General features: G+C 51.5%; 1 protein-coding gene across 4 annotated transcripts in view; it reads left to right on the top strand.

Moving 5' to 3' along the window:
- IFT140 (intraflagellar transport 140) overlaps nt 1-12,369 on the top strand; it is a 79,370-nt gene that overhangs the window by 7,663 nt on the left and 59,338 nt on the right. For all 4 annotated transcript variants that reach the window (XM_045874647.3, XM_064592294.1, XM_064592296.1 and 1 more), the window contains exons 5-10: nt 6,701-6,822; nt 7,034-7,176; nt 8,980-9,155; nt 10,240-10,331; nt 10,899-11,005; nt 11,624-11,769. In XM_045874647.3, the coding sequence (XP_045730603.2) occupies nt 6,701-6,822; nt 7,034-7,176; nt 8,980-9,155; nt 10,240-10,331; nt 10,899-11,005; nt 11,624-11,769 (786 nt within the window). The remainder of the gene's footprint in view (nt 1-6,700; nt 6,823-7,033; nt 7,177-8,979; nt 9,156-10,239; nt 10,332-10,898; nt 11,006-11,623; nt 11,770-12,369) is intronic.

Genomic DNA, 12,369 nt, shown 5'->3' with positions numbered 1-12,369 from the left:
GTAAGCAGACTTGGCTGACACTGATTTCAGATCCCTACCTTTCCCTGCCAGTGCTCTTTGGGATACACATTGGGAAGGCTGTTAAAGACCAAAGTTTTAGAAATATGTGGTTGCTGAATTCAGTTGATCTTGATGGATGTCATGGCAGATTCTGTTTCATACTGGAAGCAAGGTTTGCAAATTTCATTCTACCATCCCACTCAGTGGCAGAGGTATGTCTGTAATTGTTTAAGTGAACTTCTTCAGGAAGCTGTATTCATAAAGGTGGGGTGACTTTTTCAGGTACTATAGTTTTAATGGCACCCCTGAATCATTAGCTTCCCTGAGCACGCTTCTTCATTGCCTGGGAGGCCCTGGTCCTCATTGTCTAGCTCAGGGCTTCTTCACAGGGTCATTTTGCCCCCAGGGGACATTTGGCAGAATCTGGAGACAATTTTTGTTGTCAGAATGGTGGTGGGGCGGACACAGGGCGGTGTCCTGACATCTAGTAGGTGGAGACCAGAGATACTGATCAACATTCTGTAACGCACAGGACAGACCCCACAGCAGAGAATGATCCAGCCTAAAGTGTTAACCATTCCCAGGTTGGGAAACTATGGTCTAAATCGATTCATAAACATATGGCAGAGATTTTACAATGTACTCATTCATTTTACATGTGCCAGGTAATACATTTCCCTGTTTCAAAGTCCCGATAAGTATGAGAAGGTATATATATCATGGCAACTCTCCACCCCCACCCCATCTCCTCCTCCATTCCCCTCCCACCCACCCTCAGTGCCCAAGCTTCGTAAAGCTTCTGTTTCTTCAGATACAAACCAGCACATCCGAATGCATTCTTTCCCCAGTTTCCAGTTTTTGAAAAATCTGAAACTTTCAGAGGCTTTGAAAGGATGATTTAATGAACACTGTATACCGTTTATGTAAATTCATTAGCTGTTACCATTTTGTTACATCTACTTTCTCTCTATATATATATTTTTCCCTGAATATTTGAGACTTTGTCACAGACATCACGCTTCCCCCCTCAACCCTTAGACGTTGCTCTCTTTAAGGACAAGGATTTTGACACAGTTGCACCATGGCATTTGCACTCAGGAAGGCTGGGCTGGGACCGGCACCTGGGACGTAGGCCACTTCCCAGTTTCTCCAGTTGTCCTGGCACGTCTTTGGTGGATATTGTCCTAATGTAGAGTCCAGTCAAGGACCATACATTGTGTTTTTCCACCCCTTCTCTTTAGTTTCCCTTAATCACTAACAGGTCCCTAGTCTTGTCTTTTCTTTCTTCACTTATGTTTGGTCTTTGGTGACACCGACGTTTTGAGGAATCCAGACTGGTTACTTTGCAGAATGTCCTTCAGTTTAAACTTGTTGGATCATCTCCTCGTGGTTACCTTTAGATGAGGTGGTTTGGGCTGGAAATACCACACGGAGGGTGTTGTCTCCTTCATCTTCACAAAAGTGATAGCACACGACGTGCACTGCACAATTTCTGGCTTTTATGTTTTCGTCTGCCTTGCATGTCTCTCCACATTCATACACCGTGACCTTCCTTCTCTCTAAGCCTGTGCATCGGTACTTGAGCCTGTTACCATGTCCTTCACTGGCCCTTGCTGATAAGCACGTTGGTGGTTTCCAATCTTTTGCTAAACAGACAGAGGTACGGTAGCTAACTTTGTGCTTATGTTGTTTCGCGCGCGGGGAAATCAGTGAACGTCCTGCACGTGGGGCAGCCGGGTCCCAGAGCTTGAGCATTAGTGGTGGGTGCCCGAGACTCCCTCTATGGGGCTAGTACCAGCTCCGACCAACACACCAGCATGTCCCCCACAGACAGTTGGATCCACATTCAGAATTTTGCTGAGAAAAGTGCCGTGTCATAAGTGTTCTAATTTACATTTCTCTTGCTATTGAAGGGGTCTGTTACTTAGAAGAGCCAATTATATATCCTTTTCTAATCAAATCACTTGCCCATCTTGGTATCGATTTGTTCCCCTTTTTTCTAGATTTTCCTTCTTTTTTTTAAAGATTTTATTTATTTATTTGAGATACAGAGAGAGTGAGCGGGTGAGAGAGAGAGAGCACAGGCAAGGGGAGAGGCAGAGGGAGAGGGAGAAGCAGACTCCCTGCCGAGCAGGGAGACCGATGTGGGGTTCGATCCCAGGACCCTGAGATCATGACCTGAGCCGAAGGCAGATGTGTAACCGACTGAGCCACCCAGGCGCCCCTAGATTTTTCTTCTGTTTTTCAATTCAATTTCCACCTAATGGCATTGCCCTGTCTAGTTGCTTCATGATCTTTCCCCTCTCCCTGCTGTGGAATACTCAGCAGATCCTCTGTAGGAATAAAAGAACTCAAGATCATCGAATCTCATCATCATCTTGATTATATTAAGAAACAACTAACAAAGCAGATTCCTCAAGCATGCAAGGAAACCCAGGTTTTGCTGTCAAAGCCCTCTGAGTCAATATATTTAAGAAGAGAAATCCTGATCCTTCCAAGAAAGTCTAAGATGGTGCGGATCCTGATTTAATAATGGGCTCAAGCAGGAAAAGAAGTACTGAATGAACGAGCACTCGGAGTGCTGCACCACCTAGAACCATCCTTAGCAGGCTTCGCTGAGGGTCTTCCATCTCTTGCCAGAGACTGTTTTGGTTCAGGTGGGTTTGGTTACCCGTGAAACCATCCCAGACTACCTGAAGTAAGAAGGGACACTTAATCGGAAGCCATTGGAGTATCCCAAGGTCCCTGGAACAGGAGGACAGCTGGCTTCAGGACGTCTAGACCAAGAATGAGGTGCCAGTGGACACACATCCCCCTGCAGTGTGCCCCTTCTGCCACAGCCATGTCTCTCCACTGCCCCGCTCCATTCACAAAGCAGTACCCCAGGTGCTGGAAAGTAAGGCATTCACACCCCCCCCATACACCCAGGGACAACTGCCCCTCCTCCTCTGTCCCAAGTCCCACTCGAGCCCAGTGACCACATGGACAGCAGTCAGCAGTGCCCAGGGAGGTGGGGGAGCCCTGGAAAAGGGGCACTGGGCAGATGCTGCCCCAAGTGTCCATTAGAAGAAACTCCATTGGTGAAGGTGGGACTACTGCCTGGACCAGGTCTCGCTTCCCTGCACACTCACAGAGCTGGGTGGGGGCATCAGGACACCCAGTACAGGGCGAGCCAGCTCGGGACAATTTCAGTGTAAATTATTAGAGATCCTCTTTTAGGTTCCCAGAGGCAGTTCCAGCATGCTGGCAGGTGGGGCTCCTCAGATACCACAGGGTGCCCGCAATTCCCCTCAGTTGTGACACCATCCACCCAGAGACAGCGTCAGCCCCACAAGTGAGGGGCTCAGCCCCACCCGATCGCCGCCATCCCCACCCCAGAGGCCAGTCCCCAGTCCTGTGCTTCTGACCACAGGCTGCACAGTGGAGGGTCTGTCCTCCTTGGGCTCTTCCAGTCAGCTGGAGTGGCTCACATTGCTCAGGGAAAAATCAACAGCCAGATGAGGAGATGCACAGGGCGAGGTCTGGGGAAGGCACAGAGTCCTCTCTAGGTGCCATCCCCCGCAGCACCTCCAGGTGGTCAGCTACCTGGAAGCTCTCTGAACCCAGTCCTTTTGGGTTTTTATGAGCTTCATTGCATTGTCATGATTGACTAAGTCATTGGCCATTGGTGATTGATTCAACCTGGGGGGCGTTGTCCCCTCCCTGGCGGTTGGGGTGGGACTGAAAGTTGAACCCTCTGATCACTGGTTGGTCGTCCTGGCAGCCCACCCCGCCCTTGGGCGGAGACCAAAAGTCCCCTTCAGTAACAGAACAGAAGATACCTCTGTGGCCCTTATCCTGGGAAATTCCCAGGGTTTTAGCACCTGTGAGCCATGAACCAGTGGTGAAAACCTGTATGTTTGGTCACCAAATATATACTTCTTTTCAATTACGATGTTGTAGATCCTAACATGTGATTCATCATTTGAAGAAATAGTATGTCTTGACAATGGTACATAGAACACACTACTCAAGAATCTCTTACTACATTAAACTCTTGCTCTTGCATAGGGCTGATTTCTTGCCTTCGGGGGTAACTTGTCTGAGCTTGATAGTATAAAATTGTGTTGGATGAAGTAGCCACAAGGGGGATGGGACAGCTCAGGATTTGTCTCTCCTCTAATCCCTGGTTATCCAGAAACCTGAGGGAGAGCACGTTTGACTCATTGTAACTTTTCTAAGAGATTTACTCTCCAAGTTGCTTTGTAAGGCCGACATTACAGTACAGTTGATTCTCGGACAGCTTGGGGGTTAGGGGCATCAACCTCCTGCCAGTCAGAAATCTGAGTATAGCTTTGACTCCCCAAAAAATTACCTACTAATGGCTTACTGTTGACCAGAAGCTTTCCCAATAATATAGTCAATTAACACATATTTTGTATTTTGTATTTATTACATACTGTTCTTACAATGAAGTAGGTTAGAATAAAGAAAACATTAAGAAATTCATAAGGGGAGCGCCTGGGTGGCTCAGCCATTAAGCGTTGCCTTCGGCTCATGTCATGATCCCAGGGTCCTGGGATGGAGACCCACATCGGGCTTGTGTTCCTTCTCTCACTGTGTCTCTCTCTGTCAAATAAAATCTTTTTTTTTTTTTTTAAGATTTTATTTATTTATTTGAGAGAGAGAGAATGAGAGAGAGAGAACACATGAGAGGGGGGAGGGTCAGAGGGAGAAGCAGACTGCCCGCCGAGCAGGGAGCCCGATGCGGGACTCAATCCAGGGACTCCAGGATCATGACCTGAGCCGAAGGCAGTCGCTTAACCAACTGAGCCACCCAGGCGCCCCTGTCAAATAAAATCTTTAAAAAAAAAGAAACTCATAAGGAAGAGCAAATACATTACAGCATTATACTGTATTTGTCAAGAAAAATCCACATACCAGCGGATCCACGCAGTTCAGACCCGAGTCGTTCAAGGGTCATCTGTATCTGGAAACCACATTCTTGTTTATGATAAAGTGGTGCTCCCCGGCTTGCCTGCAGGGATATTGGAGACCCTGCTGATTGAAAGAAGGGTAGGAGGGAGAGGGTGTGGCTCCTGTGTCTACTGACCTTGAGCAGGAGGCACACCTTGAGGAACCCTTGGGCCTCACAGCAAAGGGCCTCTTTGCAAATGGATTTGGATAAAAGTAGTGCCCTTTGGCAAAGCATAGCTTACATCCTGGCCAGAGGCCTCCTGGACTGGTTCTGATGGTGCCATCTCCCTACCGTGACCTCTAGCACTGGTTGGCACCTTCAGTTTGAGACCTTGATGAGTTAAAAACTGAACCTATAGTACACCTGGCACCCAGATGCTGGTTTCTTTGGGTTTCCTCCAATAACGGGAGCCAGGGCTCCTTGGAGAAATAGCTGATTCTAGAACCGGGGCCGGACAGTGAGCCCAGAGACTCCAGAAAGAAAGGAAGTGCTCACAGAACCCAGAGTACAGGGTGTGTCAGAGGGACACAGAAGCTAACAAAAGACCTCCCAGTGGCCAAAGCTGGAACATCAAAATAAACAAAGTGGGGCTGGATTGTAACCTGAAGTCGAAAGTCAACATCTGTTACATAAATTGTGGTATAACCCTATGATTTCTAATAATTAAGTCAGTGGTGGAGAAGAGACAAATCTCATGTGCTGAGGAACCCCAAATGATTTATGGAGATGGTTCATGCTCAAGGAGGTGACTTCCTTCCAAACAGTATGGGACCAAGAGGGGGAGGAAGAAGGACTTCACAGGGGACAAGGTCACAGATGGGAGGTGACAGGAGGGGCAGCTGCAGCCAGATGAGTCACGTCGACGGCACCGACCCCGACATGCCGCGCCATAACAAGGAGGAGGGCGCGTGGTCTCCATGGCCTTCTCCCCAAACCCACAACCCAGTCCAGTCATGAGAAGAGCATCAACCAAGGCCCAGTGGAGAGATGTTCCACAGCATCCCTGACCAGTCCTCAAAGCCGGGGAGTCAGAGGAGCCTCAGGGGACGTGACGCCCAAATGTCCTGTGGCTCCTGGAGGGGATCTGGGGACAGAAAGCAGATGGCAGGGAGGAACTGAAGAAATGTGAATAAAGCACGACTCTAGTTCATACAATATGTCAGTATTGGCTCGTTAATTCTGAGAACTGCCCCACACTAAGTACGATCTGCTAATTGGAGAAGCTCGAGGTAGAGAATGGGACTTCTCTGAATGACCTTGCCACTTTTTGTAAATCTGAATCTGTTCTGTTTTAAAAGCTGGGCACATGACCATTGTTGTCTCCAGGGCAAAGGGCACATGGGAAGGCTTCTGGTTTCTTTGTGTAAGATTTTTGAATTATTTGTACTTGACTGTGCACATGTAGTAGTTTTGTACTTTGGTTTAAAAGGAGTAAGCCCGGGGGCGCCTGGGTGGCTCAGTCGTTAAGCGTCTGCCTTCGGCTCAGGTCATGATCCCAGGGTCCTGGGATCGAGCCCCGCATCGGGCTCCCTGCTCCGCGGGAGGCCTGCTTCTCCCTCTCCCACTCCCCCTGCTTGTGTTCCCTCTCTCGCTGTGTCTCTCTCTGTCAAATAAATAAATAAAATCTTTAAAAAATAAAAAAATAAAAGGAGTAAGCCCGTGTTCTGTGGCACAGCATAACTCTTGCCTTCTACCGGTCACTGGTAAGAATGTGTCTCCTCCACATGGTATTGGGTTTTCCAGCTTGGTGTCCTGCTCTTGTGGAGGTTGGACCAAAGGGGTCGAGTACAAGGGACGCCCCTGCTGAAACACGATCATGGAAAAACCCTAACTTACTGCATCTTCCGGCTCCCCCCTCCTGGCGAGTAAGTAGGAACTCTAAGTGGTGGCCTTGTCTCAACATCCCTAGGGGCTGGTGCCGGGCGGGATGTGGCTCCTCCTGATGGGATCATAGCTGCCCCCCCGCCCCCCCCCCCCCCCCCCCCGCTCTGGGCACATCTGTAGTGACCACACCTTCCTATAAGGAACATCTTCCTGTAAGGAGTCCTGACTTCCCATCATATCTGCCTTTCAAAGGGACCTCGTTCAGTTGGCGAAGGCGGCTGTGAGCGGTGATGAGAGAGCCCTGGACATGTTTAACTGGAGGAAAAGTGGCTTTGGAAGTTTCCTGAAAATGGGATCTCAAGAGGGACTATCATTCTTTGTCAGCTTGATGGATGGTGAGAAACTTAGGTGGGGACTCTAGGACATTGAAGCATTTTAGGGGTTCTGGTAAGGATTTTAAACAAAGAGATGATGTTTCTGCATAATATAGTAGGCTGTATGTGGGCCGGTTTTAGAGTGATGCGTCCGCTGCTCTCGGCAGTTACTTATCCAGTGTTCAGAGGAGGGCCTCACTTTGTCCTGATAGAGACGAATTGGCTGTGCTCGTGTTTGGCGGGCTCTCACGAGGAGGCTCTCCACCAGCCAGCGGTCCTCCTGACTGCTCCCCTGCGCAGCTCCAGGCAGCATGCGTGGTACAGCGCTCCGCTGTCCGCTCTGTGGGGGCAGGAAGCATCTTCCCTGTAATTCTTTGGCCAAGCTCTGGGGAGGGAGCGCGACGGGGCAGGATGGGCGCAGGCTTTGCTTCCAGGCTGCAGCACCAGCCAGCCTCCACCGGTGGCCAGCGTTGAGTCCACAGTCTGGACTTTGACTCCTCCTCAGTATAAGCAGGGAGACAGGCCAGCAACAGCAGAGAAATGCAGTGTGAAGTAAGGGGGGAGAAGAGTGCTTTGCCTTCATGGGAGGCACTCAACGTGTGTGTCTGCTGCAGGCGCGAGAGCAAGGAAATGCGGTTCACGAAGGTGGTGAGCTTCCAGAGGACGTGCCACCACGCAGCTCAGCCTTGATGGGAAGAAGAGAGCAGAGGACAGCTGGAAGGGGCTGGGGCCTTCGTCATTTTTAAAATAGGGATATTGTTTGTTTCTGGAGGTGAAGAGACAGCTGATGGAGGGGACTTTGAGACGGTCCCGAGGGACAGGAGTGGGCACGGAGCCTTGGGCTGTGTGGGGAAGAAGATGCTAGTGCAAGGCCCCCTTAGCAAGGAGTCGAGAAGATGGTGTGGGAAGAAGGCCTAGCAGACAGGGTTGTGCAGTGGGGACAAGCCTGGCTCTGGAGGGGTCAGTCCTGTCCCTCATTCAGGAGCTGTGGGCTTCGGGGACAGATTACCCCGTCTAGTCAGACTCCTGCTGTGTGCTCACTGGAAATGTCAGCTGAGTGAGCATGTGTGAGTGTGTCGCCAGGCCTGCCACCGAGGCTCGCTGAGGCCAAGGCGGTGCCAGTGTGGTCATATCATGCTGACCACGGGCCTCTGCACAACCTTGAACCTGCCAGTTGAATGGGAAGTCAAGCATTCCTTGGAAACAGATGAGAGGAGATCAGGAGGGTGAGGAGGCTCCTGAGAGCAGCAGAAATGAGTTGCTTCATGGGCGCTCACAGGAGACTCCCCACGGATGCAGAAGCCCGAACAGAACCTGGAGGGCAAGGAAGGGCTGGCAGCCTGGGCCAGGCAGGGGAAGAAAGGTCCCTGGGCCAGGACAAGTGCCCGCAGAGGTTGAGAGCGCAGGCAGGAAAGCCAGCCCACCAGCACGTGGGCCACAGGGGGGACAGGGAGCGGCGGCTGCAGGAGGGCCGTAGCAGCTGCAGGGGGGCCGAAACGGCTGCGGGAGGGCCGAAGCGGCTGCGGGAGGGCCGAAGCGGCTGCAGGGGGGCCCTAGCAGCTGCAGCAGGGCTGTAGCTCTCAGCCGCCACGTACGGCTGATGGACATGCCTGGCACGTGAGCACACCAAGGTGAACGAAGTCTCAAGGCTGCTGGGCAGGCCAGTGGTGCTGAGGTGAAGTTTATTTCAGAGATGGCCTGGGGATTATGTGCAGAAGTTGTAAATTTTTATAACAAAGATGTTTATTTTGCAAACATCCCTAAGTAGATTCTGGTGGCTGCTGGTGAGTGCACTGCCGCCCGGACTGACCCCTTTGCCCTTAGGAACGGTGCACTACGTGGATGAGAAAGGCAAGACCACGCAGGTGGCTTCCACAGACAGCTCCGTCCAAACGCTCTTCTACATCGAGGAAAGGGAGGCCCTGGTGGTGGTCACGCAGAACCTGCTGCTGTCTCTGTATGTAGTGAGGCCTGAGGGTGAAGCCGAGGAAGTGATGAAGGTAGGTGGGACCGTGGGCAGCAGGACACGGCCGGGGCCAGGCTTTACCTGACTTCACCACAGCCACCAGAGCTGTCCAGTAGTATCACCTACACGACTTGCTTCCCAGGAGCTTTGCAGGTGCCATCAGATGGGGGTGGGAGAGTCTGGGCTCGCTCAGGGCTGTGCCCCCTCAACTGGCTAGCTCGCGGCCTGTACACCCGGCTGTGACTCAGAATAACCACTCACCTTGCAGCAGCTCATTTGACCTTCAGGATGGAAACGGGGGACGGGCACATCATCCTGCTTCTCATCTGTGCGTAGATACAAGTCCTTGCTTCTGTCACGGCTGCCCCCGGCCCGGGTGTACACAGGTTGTTTTGCGCAAGGGTGTATCAGTCCCCGTCCTGGGCAGCAGCTATTTGGCTGCGGCTGCTGGGAAACAGGAGAACTCCATACAGGTGCCTCTCGGTTCTGCCCTGGGCTCTCGCTGACAGGAGGACGCTGTGGGGCGCACCCCTGTGCTGGGTGCTATTCCAAGTGTGCAGCTCACCAGGGACTGGTCCTCCCTGCTGTCCTTCCAGTTCCCTGGTTTATACCAGAGAAATCTGTGTTCCTCAGAGAATTTGAACTTTCCCTGAAGATACTCTTGTAGATGATGGAGCTGATTTTTTGTAAGCCAGTGTTTACACAGTCATTTACATACCCCTGGCACAGTAGTGGAAAAGAGAGTCTCTGAGTCACCTGGACCTGGGTTCAGATTCCCTTAAGCCACTCACTGGCTGGGGGCCCCGGGCAGGTTTGTTTTCTGCAGAATAGGGTCATGACACCTGCTCAAGAGTGTGTGGTCGTGCCTGAACTGGGCTCAGCGTGGTGGTCGCTCTAGAAATGCACTTACCAGGTGTCATGCACATGGCAGCTCTCATTATCAACCACTTAATGCACAGCAGAGAGCAGCAGTGCAGGGTCAGGGCTGCCTTCCCACATGTCCACACCTGCACCTGCCCAGCTAGAGCGTCCCCCCCCCCCCCCCCCAGGCCACCACACACCAGAGACTCCGGGCTCACAAGAGCAACATGCTTCTTTTGCATGTGTCTTGTTATCAGGTCAAGTTGAGCGGGAAGACGGGTCACCGGGCCGACATTGCATTGATTGAAGGCAGTGTACTTGTGACCGCCATAGGGGAACCCGTTCTCAGGTAAGAGCCTGGCCCACACTGCCGATAAGATTCAGTCTCTTTGGAGTAATGTCCTTATTGTCTGTAAGGTACAGACAGATTATGATGAACTTCCACAAATTGGACACGTCCATATAACCAGCTCTGAGATCAAAGAGCACAACATACCACAGACCCCAGGCACCCTCACGCGGCCCTCACAGGGTAGGCTTCTCACTGTCCTGATGGCTGCGTGTGGAATTTCTTTGCCTGGTTTTTTGAGCTTGGTGTCAGTGGAATCGTGTGTTGTGTTTGCTTGTGCAGCTGCTTCAGTTCCGTGTGATGTTGGGGGGGTCCCCCATGTTACTGCGTGTGGTTGGAGTCCCTTTGTTCTCATTGTGAGCTGGTGTCACATATGAACCCCCTGCTCCCTTTGATTATGAACAAGGCATCGAATAGATGTAAACGTGTTGCTGGCAGGCCGTTCATATCGGAGTCCCAGGGGCTGTGTGTGCTTCCTGAGGGTTCTGCCAGTTGAGCAGGACTCTTGGGGCTGAGGGCAGTGCACTGATGTGGCCCCTGAAGGGAGCTGTCTTCCTTTCATTGTAGATTCTGGGATTTAGAAGGCGGAGAGAATTATGTGCTGAGTCCAGAGGAGAAGTGTGGTTTCGAAAAAGCTGAGAATATAAATTGTGTTTCTTACTGTAAAGCCAAAGGTGAGACTTCTCAGGGTTGGTGCAGGAGAGGGAGGGAAGCGGCCTCGGGCCTCGCTCTGGGGGCTGCAAAATGATGACATGACTGCAGCCCTTCAAAGAATGGCGAATTGGTGGTGACTGTCAGTCACTTGAAAGAATCGCTTGGGAACAAGAAAGTGACAGTAAAGCTTTGCTTGCACACACGAAGGTCAGGGGATTTGCTCAACAGGGTGAGTTGACCTCTGTTCCCTCCTGAAACCGCGAGAAAATGTGTGGGAAACATTAAAAATACCTGTGTATGTGTATGTGCCTATATACACACACACATACACGCGTGGAGGACAGAGAAACAGGAGATGAGCCAGAGCGCCGTTTATTTCGTGCCTGCTGAGCGCTAAGTGCCACAGTAGCCCTGGGGAAGCAGCACTGACCAGGCAGACAGGCCCCTGCTCTCGTGGGAGACTGAGGGAAAACAGCACCAACACCCCCAGCACATGCACACTCACCCTCTTCCCAGGGGGGAACAGCTATGGAGCTGGAGGCCACTGGGCAGAGGGCTGATGCCTGGATGTTTGAGAGCCATGGTCAGGAAAGAGATTCCTTCAACTCACTTCCTGTGAACTTTGTTTTTACCCATAGGTCTTTTGGCAGCGGGTACCGATAAGGGGCGAGTAGCCATGTGGAGAAAGCTGCCAGGCCCCCAGAGCAGCCGAGTGGCAGAGGGCAAGGACAGGTGGACCCTTCAGACCCCTACTGAGCTCGAAGGCAACATCACACAGATAAAGGTACGAGCCACCAGGGTGCTGGGCACTCTCACCCTCTGCCCTGCAAAACTGGAGGAAGTGATGGTCTTTGAACTTTTTGTCAGTTATGCACCTTAAGACTATATAAAAATAACAACAATAAAATAGTTCCAAAGGCCTTTGGGCTTTCAGAATTGTGGGTCTGGGATTGTGGACACCTGTGTCTTACCTATGTATCCATCCCTTTATCTCTGGTCCCTGTCTACCCTGAGAGCAGCTTTATCGAGATCTGTAACATACCAGTTTTTCTTTTAGCATGTTCACAGTTTTGCACCCCTCACCATACCTCTTAGACCATCTTCAGCACCCGGAAGCAAAGTGTGTGCGCGTCCGCAGTCCCTCTGCTCCCCGCTCCTCCTCTGTGCAGGCGCTCCTCTACTTTCTGTCTCTCTGGATTTGCCCGTTGTGGACATGTTGTAGGGATGGAAGCATAAATCTGTAGCTTTTTGTGTCTGGCCTCTGTCCCTGAGCATCATGTTTTCCAGATTCATCCGCGTGGCTGCACGTGGCAGCAGCGCCTTGCTTTTGCAGCTGAGCCGCGCCCAGGGCAGGGACTGGCGCCTTCTGTTATCCTTCCATCCG

This window comes from Mirounga angustirostris, unplaced genomic scaffold, assembly GCF_029215605.1.
Source record: "Mirounga angustirostris isolate CCGP_5_RB_7025 unplaced genomic scaffold, mMirAng1.0.hap1 SCAF_5, whole genome shotgun sequence".
Taxonomy (NCBI): domain Eukaryota; kingdom Metazoa; phylum Chordata; class Mammalia; order Carnivora; family Phocidae; genus Mirounga; species Mirounga angustirostris.
Note: the sequence above shows the minus strand (reverse complement) of the source record. Positions and strands in the feature narration are given on the sequence as shown.